The sequence below is a fragment of the Cariama cristata genome, unplaced genomic scaffold, assembly GCF_000690535.1.
Source record: "Cariama cristata isolate BGI_N322 unplaced genomic scaffold, ASM69053v1 scaffold12748, whole genome shotgun sequence".
Classification (NCBI taxonomy): Eukaryota; Metazoa; Chordata; class Aves; order Cariamiformes; family Cariamidae; genus Cariama; species Cariama cristata.
The window spans coordinates 7,743-24,403 of record NW_009630721.1 but is presented as its reverse complement, the minus strand read 5'-3'; the positions used below and the strand labels follow the sequence as shown (position 1 = coordinate 24,403).

At 51.5% G+C, this 16,661-nt stretch overlaps 1 protein-coding gene across 1 annotated transcript in view; it reads left to right on the top strand.

The window, feature by feature from the left end:
- Positions 1–4: 4 nt before the first annotated feature.
- The window catches only part of LOC104165904 (disheveled-associated activator of morphogenesis 1-like), a gene marked incomplete at its 5' end in the record, with an annotated part of 22,456 nt that continues 5,799 nt past the window's right edge, over positions 5–16,661 (top strand). The window contains 9 exons of the mRNA XM_009705675.1: positions 5–109; positions 224–331; positions 5,043–5,072; positions 6,477–6,580; positions 11,888–11,972; positions 12,755–12,861; positions 14,602–14,690; positions 14,927–15,095; positions 15,871–15,978. Coding sequence (XP_009703977.1) covers positions 5–109; positions 224–331; positions 5,043–5,072; positions 6,477–6,580; positions 11,888–11,972; positions 12,755–12,861; positions 14,602–14,690; positions 14,927–15,095; positions 15,871–15,978 — 905 coding nt within the window. The remainder of the gene's footprint in view (positions 110–223; positions 332–5,042; positions 5,073–6,476; positions 6,581–11,887; positions 11,973–12,754; positions 12,862–14,601; positions 14,691–14,926; positions 15,096–15,870; positions 15,979–16,661) is intronic.

Below are 16,661 nucleotides of genomic sequence, written 5' to 3'. Positions count from 1 at the left end.
TGGGGTGATGCCTCCCCCAGGAGCACCTCTGGGCTTTGCCCTCAAAAAGAAGAGCATCCCACAGCCAACGAACGCCCTCAAGTCCTTCAACTGGTCCAAGCTACCGGAGGTAAGCCAGGCAATAATTTGGGCAGTGAAACTGGAGGTGGCAGATGGCCACCCGGTGATGTAAGGGCAGGTGAGCAGGGGACCCCCAACCTGCAATGCTCCCACTGTCTTGCAGAACAAGCTGGCAGGCACCGTGTGGACCGATATAGATGATGCAAAAGTGTTCAAAATCCTGGACCTTGAAGACCTGGAAAGGACGTTCTCCGCCTACCAAAGACAGCAGGTAATGGCCAGCCGGGGGCACACGCGGGGATTTGGGCAAGACGCCGCTGTTACGAGATCGTGCGGTTTCGCTTGTGTTCTCAAAACACATCTCCCGTCGTTATTTCATACCAACACCGTGTCTGCCAGATCGACCCGATCTGCTTTATCCTCTCATCCACATGTCAGTGCCTTTGCGTTGAAGCGGCTATTTCACGGCTCAGTGTGCCTGATTTCGCCCCTGCCCATGCACCTGATCCATCATGAAGATGGATCACCAAGAAAGCAACCAAAAAAAAAAAAGGAGACAGGGAATGTATGAAAATAGCCCCCAGATGTGGCCACGGTTGGGTAATATTTTTGGATCACTCTTAAGAGCAACTGCTTCATGTCTCTGTATTGGGTGGAAAATTTCTATCCCTCTCTGGCCAAGAAGGACTAAGTTTTGCCCACATCTACCATGGGTGGATCTCTTTTATTTTTGTAGTGAGCCCAGAGCAAAATGTGAGCTTTGAACAAAAAAACAAATCCCAAACCAAAATAATGACACTGCAGGCAAAAGTTTCTGCTTTTTAATCTGTTCAGGCAATATGGCCCTAGTTTGGAAGGCATCAAAGCACACGAAGAAAATTAGACATTTATTTTACCCCAGGCAGGACCACAATGGGCAAAAGCAATGAGTTTTTCAAGAAGGCAGGGAAAAAAGCAAGGAGAGAGGCTGAAAAAGTCATGTTCACCTGCTGAATGTCTGGCTGCATTGCTGGGAGGAGAGAACAGTTTGTCCTGGTCTTGCCAGGCTCAGGCAAAGGGACGGTGCCGGGAAGGAGCGGACCCGACACATAAGCTCCTTAGGCAACGTGAGAGTTTAATCTCTTCCAGGGGCTAATTGAGGGAAAGATCAGGGCGGATTAGAACAGGGCAAATATCAAGAGTAACCCACCAGAAGTACATGCTGCCTCGGTGTGTTTCGGGAATAGGCGACCACAGTGCTGGCTCTTTTCCCTGGCGTTTTTGGAGCTTGACTTGTGCCTACTGAAGGGCACGTCTGAAGACAAGAAATGGAAATGGAAGGAGAGCAAGAATAGAAACGTGGTCTGTCAGCGGGACGGTTTGCTCTCTGGCTTGCCTGCCTGAGTCCGTGAATCACCTGGTGTGCTGCGGATTATTACCAGGCAGGAATTTAAAAATAATTTGGCTTGGCCGAGGTCCTGCTGGGTGAAGCAGCTGGTTACGTTCGGGTCCAGCAAGAAGGGGGAGATGCTGCAAGGAGAGCTGTGATGCGGGCTGGAAGGGAAAGTGGGAAAGAGGAGTTGAAATCCCATCCTTGAGATGCTGCTGGGGCTGGAGCCACCCTTGGGAGCATGATGCATGAGTTTCTTGTGGCTCACCAAGGCTTCATGGTAGCATCATTTTGTGTGAGTTGAGAGATGGGACACATCCTCCTGAACCTGAGGGCATGTGATTGCTCACCCGCGAGTCCCCAGGGTGTCCCTACTTGCAGTCCCGGTGTGGGGAGGGGGGTACCTGGCTGTGTGCCCCAGCATTGCCAGCAGCACATGGGGTTAGGTACGCTCCTTGAGATAACACACACAGACCATGGGGCACTTCGCACACGGTGAGAGGCTGGGGGAGCTCCATGCGGATCGCCTGTCCCTGCAGGGAAGGACAATGAACTAATGCCTTAATAACTTGCAGCGTTTTCGAGCTCTAGCGAAAGTTCACTTCTGTCCTGAGCAAGCAGGAGAGGAGCAGGGATTTCTCCTCTCTGCTCCCTGTCTTGAGCCCGAAAAGGGCAATGATTGCACCTCTCCATTGTCCTGAGACACGATGTCTGTAGGACCTGGGTTATCGGGGGATGCCTGTCTGCCCGTACCCCGACCAAACTGGGGCTCCGAAACCGTATAGCCGAGTGGCACGTCACTGTGTCTGGTCCCCCAGCAGGGTTTGGGGACAGCATGCAGAGGTGTGCGTGGTATGGGGAGCTCTCTGAGCCCCCCCCAAGTGGCTGGTGTGGGGGGTTGCCGCCCAAGGTGGCTTTTGTGGGGCTGCCGTTGTTGGGATTCGGCTGGTTTTATTGCCATAGTGCCTGGAAATCCCTAAGTAGTGCACAGACCCAAGACTTAATGACGTACTTAATTTTAAGCATCTCTTTAAATGCTTTTCCCACGTCACAGGCTGGGATGTAAATGCGGGCTATAAAGTGAGCTCTGCAGCTCTCAGGAAAGGCCCTCAGAAAAACCAACAGGAGCTCTGTGTTTCAGGCTGTAGCGTGAGGACCCAGCAGGACTGGGGGTAGCTGCTTAAGGACGTGCGTGCGGTGATGGAGAAAAGAAAGTCTAAGGCCATCAGGGCTTATGTGTGCTGTGGAGGGGTCTGTGCCTCTGTCGGAGAGGTTTTGAGAGCCTGCAAGGGGGAAGAGGCTGGGAGCAATGCTGCTAAGTGGCAGTGACACATCCAGGGCAGTCCTGGCAGGTCCTGTAGCGGTGAGGGATGTAAAAGAGCCAGGGCCAAGTGGAAAAAAATAAGTGTTGTTGAACTGTGAGTTGGGAAAGAATTCATCTCCCAAAAAAAAGGAGGAAAGAAGAAAAGCCTCCAGCTCCTCCGGGCAAGCGAGAGTGACCTGCGCAGGGACCAGGGATGACGAGGGTGGCAATGTTTGTGGGGACAGTGACAGCAGATTTAAAGCTACTCCTTCTTGCACCACCATCCTGCAGCAGAGGCTGGATCACAATTTGTGCGAGGGAAAGGGGCAGGCATGAGGCTGGTTTGAGACAGGGAGGGAGGGGGTTTGTAATGAGTCTTTTCTCTACCTTGATGCCTGAGGAGCCCTGCCTCTCCTGGAGCAGGAGACTGCAGGAGGGCCACTGTGTCCTTCTCCTCTCTGGCAGCATCGGTCAAGTCTGAGCATTGTGGGGCAGGTCAGAGCATCGGGGTGGAAGGAGGGCTTCCTAATTAAAGACCAGTTAAATGAACAAGAAGATACCCATTGCAGCTTGTGGGTGTGCTTTGTGCCTGTCCCATGAAGGAGCCTGCTGGGACGAGATTGCTTTATGAAACACCAATCCTCAACCTTAACTGATATACGGAGTTAAATTCTGCCTTTGCAACAGCCTCACGTCCAGCTAAATAATACAGTTTTTCATCTGACCTCCCTGAAACACAGCAGTGGCAGCTTGGGTGTCCTTATTGAGGGTCTGCAGGTCCCCCTTTCCTTGCAAAGCCCCTGGTGTGGTGGTATTGTTGGAGCTCTGCTCCTAGGGATGGTCGTGGCAGCTCTTCAACACAGGTTTGTACGCAGATGGGTGCAACGCTGCCTCGGGGAACTGCTCAGCATTGTGCCGTGCCGAGCTGGCGTGTCCATACTACACCCCGTGGGTGCCCATCCCTCTGCCAAAGAAAGGGTCCGTCGCTCCTTTTCTTGGCTGATGTTTCTTTGCCTCCTGGCATGTCTTGTTCTGCTTCTTGGCCATAGCATTTCTGCGGGCTTGAGGAAAGCCTGATGCCTTGATTAGCCACAGGGCTTGCAATCGGCACAGCTTAGCCCCCAGCGAGTGCCGGTCCCTCAGCCCTGGATGTTCAGTGTCATCTAACGGAGTCCTTTCCCATCCTCCTACCCAGAGCCATGTGTGGGTCCTGGGCTGATCCAGCCTCGGCAGCTGGTCAGGGGAAAATCTGTATAAACAAGGTTTCCTTTAAAAAGGCCGCAGTGATGGGGCTGTGTTTGGGGATGACCAATTCGAACCAGGCACGTGGGCCGTCAGCCGCCTCAGCACAGAGGGACTGGAGGGATGGAGGGAAGTGCCCTTGTAAATCAACTGCATTTGGACCCACCTACCTCCTCTGCTCACTGCCTGCCTTCTTCTTAAAAATAAAATAAAATAAAAAGAACCATTTCTGCACCTTTGAAACCTCCCTCCCCATCACAGGGGTGCTGGATGGTCTCTTAAGGCAAGCACACAAAAAAAGGTTAAGATGCAGCCCAGGGAAGGAGGAGGGAAAACCCTCGTGTGTGTGTGCACATGTGTGTGGTGCCGACTTTGCTACACGGGCTTCCAGTCTCGTGGGGAGAGCCTGGCAGGACAGCCAGGTCTTCGGAGGAGCACGGTGCTGGTGGGGCATCAGGGTGGCATTTGGCCAGGCTGCCGAGCCCTGGAGAAGAGGAGTTGTCCCTGTCGGAGCAGAAGTCAGGGGGAAATGTGTTGCCATGGCAAATGGCAAAGTTTTGCTGCGGCCAGATTTGCTCCGGGATGAGCTTCTCGTTATTTCCACTTGCAAGCCCTGTTTTTCCTGGCAGTTGTGTTGGCATTTCAGTCCCTCAGATTTGCAAAAAGTAGCAATTTTCTTCTCCAGCAGGCTGAGTAGCGCTGTGCCTTTGGGCCAGCACTCGCCAACTCTTGCGCAGTGGTGGCAGGGCTTGACCAGCATCCTCCCACCTCATCCCATGTCCCCTCCTCACCTCCTTGCACACCAGCACCTTGGCCTGATACATTCGCAGAGCCACCTCTCCCTCTCCCATCAACCCTCCCCTTCTGCGCATCCTTTAATCCTCACCCCATTTTCATGTGCATCCCCCCTATTTCGGCACTGGCAGACCCTGAGTGCCTCCCCGTGCTGCCAAACCCCCCGTGTTGCACCCTCCCCTTGTCTGTGCTTCGATTCCCTTTGGTTTCACTGAGATCACTGAACTGCATGTGTTTTTACTGCCTTTTTCCATGCTTCTGCTATGGCTGTAGGACTTCTTTGTGAACGGTAACTCCAGACAGGTAAGCGAGCATCCACAGGAGCCCGGCACTTGTGAGCGGCAAGGGCAGGGCGAGCACGGGGCTGGGGATGCGGGGACGCACGTGCTGCTGCGGGGGGTTAACGTGCCACAAAGTGGGGATTCAATCAGGGAGGTACAAAGATCACCAGCTGGAACAGCTTGAAAATTGATGCTGGGGAGGCTGTTAAGTAGGAAGCTGCCCTCTCTGCTGTCTGACCTGATGTCAAAGCCAACATCTGAGTCCAGGGGTTGAATTGTCAGATGCAGCTTAACACGGAGAAGCTCCTACCCCTGAGCTTTTCAAAAGATGGAAATAAATAAACTCACACCTGTGGGTTGAAGCTCTCTGTTTCATCACAGTTGGAGTAGGCAAGACACGTGCGAGGGGCAGCTGGTGGTAGGTGACTTGGGGCTCACCTTCCTTCACCTCCCACTGCCTTCACTATACACCACCTGTCCCGGCAGCTTCCCGCTTCTCATAGCTGGGGTTTTTTCATTCAAACAAAAAAAAAAGAGTAAAAAATGGGAACTTCTGTGCTCACTCTTAACCTATGCAGTGGCTGTGTGCCAGCTCTCCTACGCTCATAGACGTTTAGTGCGGATCTGTAGCATGTGGGACCTTGCAGCTCCAGGTTGTGTTCCTTCCAGAAGGATTGAATAGCTGGCTTTTAATTGATTAACCTTACAAAAACATGCGATATGGTAAATTAAAACCAGGGGCAACATGAACCCCTTGGGCAACCTTGCAAAATTGCTGTTATGTAGATCTGCCCATGCACCCGCAACTGCAATTTGATATAGTGTTACTCATTTGAAGGTAAGGTATTTAAGCCGCTTAGGAGATGTAGGTGCTTACGCCACACCGATTCCTGCTTTCAAATCCCTTATTTTGGGAGAATTTCACTGAAAGAGCAGCAAATGCTGCAGGTTGCATTCGCAAGTCTGGTAGTTGTATTGGTTAGCTTGCTTGGGAGGAGTGATGCGTGAAGGGCGATTGCAGATGTTTGGAGCGAGGGTGAAGAACAAGAGTGATGCTGAGTGTGTGCAGCAGCCCGTAATGAAGTATTTCATGCGAGGATTTAATGAAGTATCACAAATATGTATGCTAAGAAAGCCCAGCTTTATTTATTTAGCAGCGCCTATGTGTTTGCAGATTTTTAAATCTTCTCTGTCTGAGAAAATATTTACATTTCTAACCAGTGGCTTCAAAGCCAACTCTGGTTTATGAAATGACTTACTGTGTTTCAGTTACAGGCGATGGGTTTTACCCGTAACCCGTGGTGACACTCCTGATTAATGGGGGCCCACTATGTATCACGCTGCTATGTGCTGAGAGTACTAAATGTCTCTGCTTCTCCATGCCTTTTCTCCAGGGTGTTTTTGTTTTCTCCTTATTTTTTTGTAGAAGGAAGATGCTATCGATGACACTTTGAGTTCCCGGCATAAGGTCAAGGAGCTTTCGGTCATAGACGGACGGAGAGCTCAGAATTGCAATATCCTCCTCTCCAGGTACGGTTAATGCCTTCTCGCCCTCCGGGGAGTGGGGGGATGCTTGACACCCTGCCCTGGGCTGGGGGGTGCTCCTCATCCCTGGGGGGGGGCGTTTAATGACAGGAGCCAGCGCAGAAGGAGAGCCAGCGACACCTGAACCCAGCTATAACCTTACACTGTTCGTGGCGGGGTGGCACGGGAGGGAAATACGATTAACCGGGTACGTGGCAATACGTCCCTGGAAAGCCCCAGAAGGGCTGGGGTACCCGGTGCGCCTTTATAGGGGATGGGAGGGGGTTTGATTTCACCTCTTCTCTTCCTCAGCCTGGGTTTTGTTTGCTCGTTGGTGGCGGTTGAAGAGGGTCTCTGTTAGGCTGGGGAAAGCGCTGGGTATCGGCAGGGGGCAGGGGGGAGCAGCTTTTTGGCCAGGGCCTGGCTGCTCTCATAGATGTCCTGTGCTACGTCTGGATTTTGGGAAGGGGACGTCCCCCTCTTAGAGCTGCCCGGCTCCGCTGAGATGACAGCCTCCCTCGTGCCCCTCGCCAGGCAGGCTCAGCACTGCTACCAGCAATTTAATCCCATCCCCGGCTGGCTGCCAAGAGGATAAAAAAAGGCCTTTTTTGGCAAGATAAACTACACCAATAAGACTGACTCCTGAGAAAGGAGAAGCCAGGCTGTGGTGGTCTGAAAGGATCAACCATCAGCGTGGCTACTTGAAAAAAAAACCACCAAACAGCAGCAGAAAATGCCACTTGTTTCTGACTCACCCAGAAAAAAAAAAGTCTCAACAGCAGTAAATTATAGCTCCATTCAGAAATATTCACTCTGCTGCCTGGAAGTGCAGAAGCTTTTGTGCCACCCAGGACTGGCTGGGATGGAGCAGCATCGCTGGCAGGTTGGGCTTGTAGCCATGGCACCCAAATTCTGTGTTTTCCCGGACCATAGGTCGGCAGAGCTGGTGCCTCGCCTGGGCAACGCAGCCTGGCTGGTTTCCTTCCCTAGAAAGCATGCAGAGGCTGACGTCTGCAAAAAAAAAAAAAACCCTCTGGGTGGGTAACTTGCAGTCCCTGGTGCTTCTTCAAGCTCTCCCGGAGACGGTCTGCAGCCCCGTGGGCAGCAGGAGCGATGAGCGCAGCGAGCCGTGTGCCGCAGCGTTTGGTGGTAAAATCGCCGTGTTTATGGCTGTCTCTGCTCTGGGTTGCTTCTGGGGATTTTTGTACTTCCTAGCAATCCAAATGAAAAGGATGATGATGAAAGCAGAGTTTAAAGCAGCAGGCAAATGAGTACGTCTATGGCAGCCAGCTGTTAGCAAATAAAGCGATGGGATTTGGGGTACTGGCTGGGCTGCACCCCGGCATATTTAGGCTGAGTGGGTTTAGATGTAATTCAGCCAGAGGTTTAAGTGTGTAATTGAAAGTTAAGCTCACAAATAGCCCCTTCGTTGGGAAGCACTTAACTTCAAAGGCATCTTGCGTGTCTTACTGAGTAAAGGTCTTCATTTCGTCTCACCAGCAAACCTTTCTCTTCCAAGAAAGCGATAGCTGGAAACGAGTCACCAGTAATTAATCCCACAAAAAGGGCAACACAGAGGCCGCTGCCTGTCTGCCCTCCCCTTTGGGTCGTTTCCTAGGGGAGAAGCGGGATCAGACCTGCCCTGCAGGGTGGTCCCCAGGCCTCTCATACAACTTTTCCTGGACACGTCCCGCAGCGTTGGAGCCCGGCGGGGATGAGTGGCTCTGGGGGAACAGCAGCTCATGCCAGCCGCTGCTTTAGAGGTGCTTTGGGGTTTGTCCCATGGTGTTCCCAGGGATGCACAGGTGGAGGGGCCAGCCAAGCAGGGTATTTCTCTAGCACTGCAGCAGCGGCCAAATCTGCCCCTTCCCCCATTTCTGCAAGGGACCACAATCGAGTTTCTCTCCCCAAAATCCCTCTGAGTGATTTACTCTTGATGCCAAGCAACTGAAAGGAAGGATAGTGTCGGGATGAAGCCCAAGCATCCTGCTGGTGGGCTCAGGTCCAGCCCCTGCATCTCCAGCAGACTCTGTGTGACCTTGGGCAAACCCTTTCATCTCTGGCCATCCCAGCTGCCCATCCCTAAGCTGGGCAGAGCAGCGGGTCCCTGGTCCCAGTGTTGCGAAGGGACTGGTCTCGCAGGGTGGCTCGCTGCAGCCGGGCTGCTGCTCTCCTGCCTCGCTCGCCTGGCCACCACGGGGACGAGCAGACTTTCACATGCAGAAGGACCTGCAAGCTTGGCCTCTGATTTAGCCCAGACATTTGTAAGCAGACCAGGCATTGTCTGGCTTGCAGCGTGGAAAGATTACGGCCAGCAAGATACTTTATCTCTCTCTGTAGATTTATTTTTTTGCCTGTTTCCCTTGCTTTGGGAGAAATTACTGCGCAGTGAGATCACTGGATTTTCCTCTGGCTTGTAATGCAGCACAAGAATATTTTTAACACTTGCTTTTTTAATTCTTGATTTTTGGAGAATGCTTTGTTGAAGCCAGTGCATTATTGGGTCTTCCTCAGTGAACCACCGTGTCCTTGCTTTGGCTCCCTGTGTATATGTGTGCGTATTTTTAGTGCTGCTTTCTGCAAGATGCAAATCAAACCCTTGCTCCATCGCTTTCTGCGTGTGCTGGCAGTGAATGGCTCATTTGATTCCTCTCTCCGGCAAGGCAGCGTGGAGCATTTTTCTCGAATGAATGTGGCTTTTCAAGAGGGTGCATCCCTTTCCCGACGGAATTCGTTTTTCCCCTTCACACTTATTACGTCCTCCGCGGGACTCTACAAAAGCCACGCAAAATAGCTCCGCGCTTGTCAGGCTGGCGAGCTGTCACTTCGCATCGGCGGGCTGCTGGCTTTAAATCCCTGTGACAGCAAGTCCTGTGACCCCGTTCCTCTCAGACGGCTCGCGTTCGACAGCTGCTGCCAACAATGATAATTATTGTGGTTATAGATAAGCTTCTAGCTTTCACTGGCCCCTTTCCCATCAAATTGTCTGAGAAGCTGTTTTCTTCTGGCGCCCTGTGCTTGCTCTCTGCCGATGCCGGGGCAGGCTCTTGTTCTTGGCACTGGGTTTTGATGATTCCTGAGAAAAGTTTTTTTCAGCCTCTTTCTTTTTTTTTTTTTTTTTTTAAATATATTCTATTATTGACTTTGCTTTTAATGAGCAGGGCTTACAAAAATCACCCTCATCTTTCACCACCCTCCTGGAGACAATCACGGTGGAAAGTGTGCACTTTTGGTGTTCACTTTGGCTTTGGATGAGGGGTAGCTGTCTACTCATCCCCTTCTCCTAGGAGCATTTTTGCCTCCCAGAGATACCCCAAATACCCAAACCCAGCCAGTGTCTGCTTTTCACTGGTGTGGGGACCAGTGTGACATTTGTTGGTGGTCTGAGCTCTTGTGTTGCTGCTTGGGTGTAAAGGGAGTCCTCCTGCAAGTTTATATCCCACCTCAGGTTGTGTCCATCCTGGCCGCTGCCCTCGTACGGGACAGGTAGGGTGTCCCCAGGACATGGCTGCTCATCACTGCAAGCATCAGAGGGGACATTTTCAATGGATCCTGGGCTTGTTCCTTGTGGGGCAACCCTAACAATTGCCCTGGCCACCGCTCAGTGCAACCTTTGTGCTTCCTCCCCTGTCTGAGGTGAGATTTTAACTCACCCCTCGTTTAAGAAACCCTCTCTTGGGGGGGCTCCCTCGAACAGGAGGTGAGAGAGGACCAGGTACGGGATGAGAAACATGAGTTCATAAGGAACAAATATTTACTTGCCAGGTCTGTAAGATCCACCAGCCTCGATAACGCTAATCCTTCACTTCAGGTCTTGAGCAAAAGATTTCAAGCTAAACCAAGCTCTTACTACCCCGGTCTTAGAGACCAGCACCCTTCCTGCTTCAGCCTCATCTTCCAAAAGCCAGCTATACAATCTCAGTCTGCTCCCTGAAGAGATGCCAGGATGAAAAATACCAACCTTGTTTAATTACTTGGAGCAATCAAGTCAGCTCCCGATCTTCTTTTTGATCTGCTGATCAGGTTGACACAAGGTCTCACATCCCGCCATAGGATGTGTTTCTGGTTTCAGCTCATTTAAGCCACATCCAGTGTTTCAGCATCCCTTGGCAGCGCTGATCACCGAGATTGGGGTGATGGGTTTCCTTAAAGCCCACAAACGGATCTTTTCAACTGTGCTACTTTTCCCTGCGTGCAAGAACAGAGGATTTTGTTTTTTAAACTGTATCTATTGCAATGACTTTAACCATCACTGCTAGCTGGGCAAGGGTTAGGGCATTGGCAGACAGAGTTGCAGGAGTTTCTGGAGTTTCTCTCTTTTGCATTTAGATTATTTTATCAACTGCAATGCAAAAACAGGAAGAAAAATATGTGTGGTTTTGCAATCAAAGTCATTGCAGGGAGCGATCATGGGGAATGCTGCAGACGTATTAAACTGTAATTAATGGCTGCTCTAGCGCAGGAAGAGCTGAAGCCCGTTGTTGCTTGCTGTGATACAATGGTCTGTGGTTTTAGAAATCTCCAATTTGAAGCTACATCTTCACCTGTTAACGTGAAGTGGAGGAAGGAGAGGGTGAAGGCGGGTGCTGGTTTCCAACCTGTTACACTTTGAAGCACATTGAAACCCCACTCCTCCAAAAAAAAACCTGATGAGTTTCCTGGGATGCCGAGCATCCCTTTCCCCAAATCTTGGATTTCTTTCTCTTTCTTCGTAGAGGGAGACTCCAACCAAAGGCAGCTGGGAGAGAGGTGGGAGAGGCAATGTTCAAATCCAAGAGAAGCAGCACAAATTGGCCAAATTTTCCTTAGGGGTTGTGGCGAGGGGTTTGGGAGCAGTGCTGAGCTGTACTCCTGAGCCCGGGCTGGGCTGTGTTGTTGATGGGGAGTGTGAACCCTGCTGGCCCTGTGGCACTTGGGGATGCTGACACTGCAGGAGCAGCATTGCTATGGGCAAGAGTTACATATAAAAGTTACATATTTTTAATACATGTACAATATAGTACTTAGAATACTAATATAAAATACTGTCAAATGGGGGATGGCAGCTGTGGTGTGGGGAGAGGGAATTGGCCAGTGGGGTTTGACTCCCCCGTTCACAGCAGGGCCAGGGCCGCTCTGTGCTGTGCCTTGGCAGAGCATGGTCCTGCCACGTTTCTTGCACATCCTTCTTCATAACACGCTGCAGTGTTACTTGTGATGCTGCTGCTGGCTGGGACTTAAGCTGTTCATGTTGCATGGATGTGTAAGGAAATGCTCCTAAATGTTGCCTAGTTGCTGGGCTGGGAAAAACTCTCCTTCCCTTTCACCTGCCAGGCTGAAACTCTCCAACGAGGAGATCAAACGAGCGATTTTGACGATGGATGAGCAAGAGGACCTCCCGAAAGACATGCTGGAGCAGGTGGGCAACGCGTCTTGTGCTCCTCCGGGGTTGCCTCATGCTGAGACCATGCTGTGCAAGGCGCTCGGTGCCAAACTGCAGCTTTGAGAAGTGTGTCGGGGCCCCAAATTATTTACCAATTGCATGTTGAAAAACCACCCAAGTGGGCTGGAGCAGCAGGAAAGCAACTCGGTCATAGCATCGGCGCTGGGAGCAGCATGGCGTCCACGTGCCATGCCGGTACCCAGGTCTGCCCTGGGACCCCCAGGCTGAGCCAGTTGCCCATTTTCTGGTTGCATTTTGAAGTTCTTGCTCGGTGGGGGTTTATTTTTGAAAGCTTGTTCAGCATTCGTGCAGTCCTCAAAGAGGGAATCCTATTTTTCGCCCCCTCTGAATTCCTTTGGAAGCATTTTATTAAACTGTCCTTAAAGCTGAGCTGGTAATTGCACTTTCAGCAGGGACATGGGAGGATTCATTGCACAAAAGTTCCATCTGCAAATAGGTAGAGCTGCAGCAAATGAGAGTCCCTCAGATCTCCTCTGGCAGAATTGATGTCGAAACCTTCTTGGAGCAGACATCTGTTGTAAAACCGGAGTGATGGCAGGGCAGAAGCAAGAGAGACTCATGTGATGGGGTAATGGGAGGAAGGTCACAGGGATGGTGATAACACTTATTTCACAGGTGCCTTGGGGTCACTGTCTGTACATGCTGAAAAGCTAGTAGATTCAAGCAAATAAAATCAGTTTGCTCCTGAAAAATGGTGTATGGACTTCATGTCCACAAGTGTGCTTTCTCTTGTTTAGCTCCTGAAGTTTGTTCCTGAAAAAGGTGACATTGACCTCCTGGAAGAGCATAAGCACGAGCTAGACCGTATGGCCAAGGCAGACCGGTTCCTCTTCGAAATGAGCAGGTTAGTGGTCCAGGAGACACGTGTTTTCGCCGGTGACTGCGCAGACTGGTTGTGAGGTGGCTGTTTCATGGAGCCTGGTTGGGAAATACGCCCTGCTTGCTGTTTTTCACATTGAGAAATGAGTAGGCCAAAGCAAGGTGCTCCCAGCCATAAGGATCACTTGTGATGCTGTGCTCCTAAAATCAGGATTGTGCATCCCAGACAAGCAGCAGCTGGATGGAGCAGGGGGGAGAGGGCTGGGGAGATGGATCCTCTGGAGGGAGGTGTTGGCTTCCCAGAGGATGTCCCAACACATTTCCCCTCTTGTTTGGGGGAGAAAAGCTCAATCTGGCACAACTCTGTGAAAGACTGCATCATCGGTATCGTGGCCCACGTGGGACGTGCTGTTTGAATGATAACAACACTGTAGCAATGCTCCTTTCCCCTTCACACGAACGTATCCTAATGAATACTCAAGACTGATGTATGTAAATTTTGCCCTGCTGTGTAGATGAGTCCCACTCTTCACCTCAGGAATGACTCGTCTCTGGGGCTCCTGAGAATGTATGAGACAGAAAGGAAATGTCATTTCTTCCTGCTCCTGGTAGCAATCATTTAAGGCTTAGAAGTCTTCTGGGATGAATAACCTTATCTTTTGCATGCACATCCTCTAGAGGTGCTGGTTTGAAATCTTGAAGCTCCTTATTTAAATCCAACTGAGTATTGAGCTCTTTGAATTTCTTAGCTGAACTTCAGGCAAGTCACTTACTTGCAAAGTCAGTGAGTTTTACAATCTGAGATGGTACTGGGAGATCAAAAATAGAAATACTCCTGTCCTCTCTGAGAAATGCGCCGATGAGCACCGGGGCGATGCACCGTGTAGTTGCTGAGTGTCAAAGGCAGGCAGGACGGAGCTGTGAAGTTCAGACCTGAGCCCTTGGGGCTGGAAGATGCTCAGAATTAACTTTCCTATTGCAGGTCACCTTTCTTCTTCACAGTCTCTTGCCCAAGTGTTACTCCCGTGCCTCCTTCTTTTGGAAAGCAGAATGTGCCGGTGAAAATATTTTCCTTGATTTCCGGCACGGCTTGTTAATTTGCCCTGTGGTCTGTAACCAAGTGTGATGTCTTTGTCACCTCTGATTAGTATGACAGCGTAGCCAATGGCCTTATCTCTGAGCACATCTCCCGTGGGTCCTTGGTTCAAATGACTCAAATCAGACTGCCACTTGCATACAAGTGAGATCTTGTTTAGCCTAAATACAACTGACATGAGCAGAGCCATCCCTAACTTGCCCAGGAAAGAGCTGGATTAGGCTGTGTTGGTGGCTTTCCAGGCCAGGCCATCATTTTGAGGATCTGAAGGTCCAGTTTCGTTAGTGCTGGTGATTGGTGTTCCTGTGTCCAGCTGCAGCTCATCACAAAGCCATTGGGAGCCCAGACCTCATCAGCATCTCTGCTATGGAGTTGTTGTAAAAGAACTGTTTGTTCATAGCAACAGGGTGTAAAAATGCACTTGTTGAACCTGCTGAGTTAAGGATAGCCTTAAGCCTGTGCTTAAGAGCCCACCTGGATCCACACCAGGACAGCTGTAGCTTCAGTTGTCATTTTTTCCCATCCCAGCATAGTTTCAGGGAGAAATGCAGTCATTATTGTTTAATCACAGTGGCCCAGGCGTGCTTTGTAAGCACATCTCTGAGCAGCAAAGCAACTGAGCTCTGCCTGGAGCAAGCAAAGCTCAACCTGCACTTCTTTTTTTTCCAGGATAAACCATTATCAGCAAAGGCTGCAGTCCCTCTACTTCAAGAAGAAGTTTGCAGAGAGAGTTGCAGAAGTCAAACCCAAGGTGGAAGGCAAGTGACCAGACCTGCTAAGGGGCTCTGTGCCAGCACAGGGAGCGCTCGTAGGAAGAGCATCCCTCTGTGCCAGGGCAAACCTGGTCCGCATGGAGATTGCAGTGACACAGGGGAAGGGAGGGAGTTGGTGGTCAGTCTTTGGCCGTGGGGGCACTGAAGGGGTTGCTGCAAGAAAAGGGGAACCGGTGTGCTGTCGTGGCAGGGGGTAATGTCCCACACCTCTCTGCTTTCAGCCATCCGTGCCGGCTCCAAGGCGGTGCTGCAGAGCAGCAGCCTCCAGCAGCTGCTGGAGGTGGTCCTGGCCTTCGGGAACTACATGAACAAGGGCCAGAGGGGGAACGCCTTCGGGTTTAAGATCTCCAGCCTCAACAAGATTGCAGATACCAAGTCCAGCATTGACAAGTGAGCAGCCTCTGCGCTCGTCGTCGGTAGCATCTGCGGGCACCAGGGATGCAGGGGGAACGGAGGGGTCGTTAGCACTGCCTTTGGGATGTGGGTGGGTGGGAGCAGTCCCCTCCCTCCTGCCACTCCATCTGGCACATCCGATGAAGCACGCATCCATTTTTGGAGCATGACAGATTTCAAGGTAAGCCAAGCTGCAGATCAGCATGGGGATCAATAAGGGCTTTTCTTCCTGGGCCAGCTAATCAGCAGCCAAGGCTGATTGGAAGGGTCATCCTCCAAATGCTTTTTCCCTGCTTTGAGAAGCCAAGAGCCTTTGTGCTGTGGTGTGGCAGCTGGAGGACGAGTCCCGAGGTTCCTTTCCATGGGGATCCCCTGTGCAGCCCCCCCCAAGCTGCCACAACCATCGCCTGGTTTGCTCTCTCCCACTGAGCTCTGTGCACAGAGCGAAAGGAGCTGGGTCAGGTCTCAAATCTGCCTGGTCTCATCCATCAGTAAAGACAACGGAGGACAGCAACGGTGATGCTCAGGGCATCGCCCCTGGGTCCTTCCTGTGGAGGGTCCTTGCTTGCAGTGACCAGGCTGCTCTGCACACTGGCATGGGAGAGACCCATCCCATGTCCTCTGCTCTGGGATCCAGACCGGCAGTGAGCAGCATCCTTGCAGGCCTCCCAAAATAGTTCGTTACCAGAGTTGGGATTTAACCAGGGTGTTCAGTTGAGCTCTCAGCTCACCGTGGTGCCGCCACACTGACCTCGCCTCTTTTCTCTCCTAGAAACATCACCCTTCTGCACTATCTCATCACTATCGTTGAAAAGAAATACCCCAAAGTCCTCCGCCTGCACGAGGAGCTGCGAGACATCCCGCAGGCGGCCAAAGTCAAGTAAGCAGGGATTTAGGTGGTGCTTAGGGAGCCCCGGGAGCCCCTCTCCCCTCGCTTCAACCTGCCTTTCCCTGTCACCATCCCCTGTTCGTGCTCCCAGCCAGATCCTGGCCTCTGGGCTGTGGCCACACTGGCCTGAGAGCTGCCCCGGAGGAAGGAGCAAACATCACCTGGTGGCTTTAAATCTCAGCAAAGGGCCGGGAGCCTCCAACCACGAGGGAGGGGAGCTGCTTGGAGCAGCCGTTTCCTGTTGTTATCTCACCACAGAAGCATTTAATTAATTTCTAATGGTACGTTAAGTAATCCTGGAGGAAGCGGTTGCGGTGTGGCTGCAGATAAAGGGCAGCTGTTTATCTGCCTGTGGTGGCGGGGAGGCTTTGCCTGCAGCACGGGCAGTGGGGCGAGGGGCTTACCTGCCTCTGGGTCCTGCCTGGCCCTCGTTTCACCACCAACATGGAGCTTCTGGTGTTTGCAACGAGCTTTTAAACCCTGCCTGCCTCTCGGTGACCTGTTTGGAGCAAGCTGCCGCTGTCTCTTTGCCGGCAGAAGCCCTCATTCAGCAAAGCCCTTAAATACGCACTGAACTTTTAAGTGCAGGAGGAATCTGCTGTTGCTCTGCAAAGCCCTCAAGTATGTGCTGAAGTCCCTCTGAAATCAATGAGGCTCTGTTTCGCTTTTAAAGT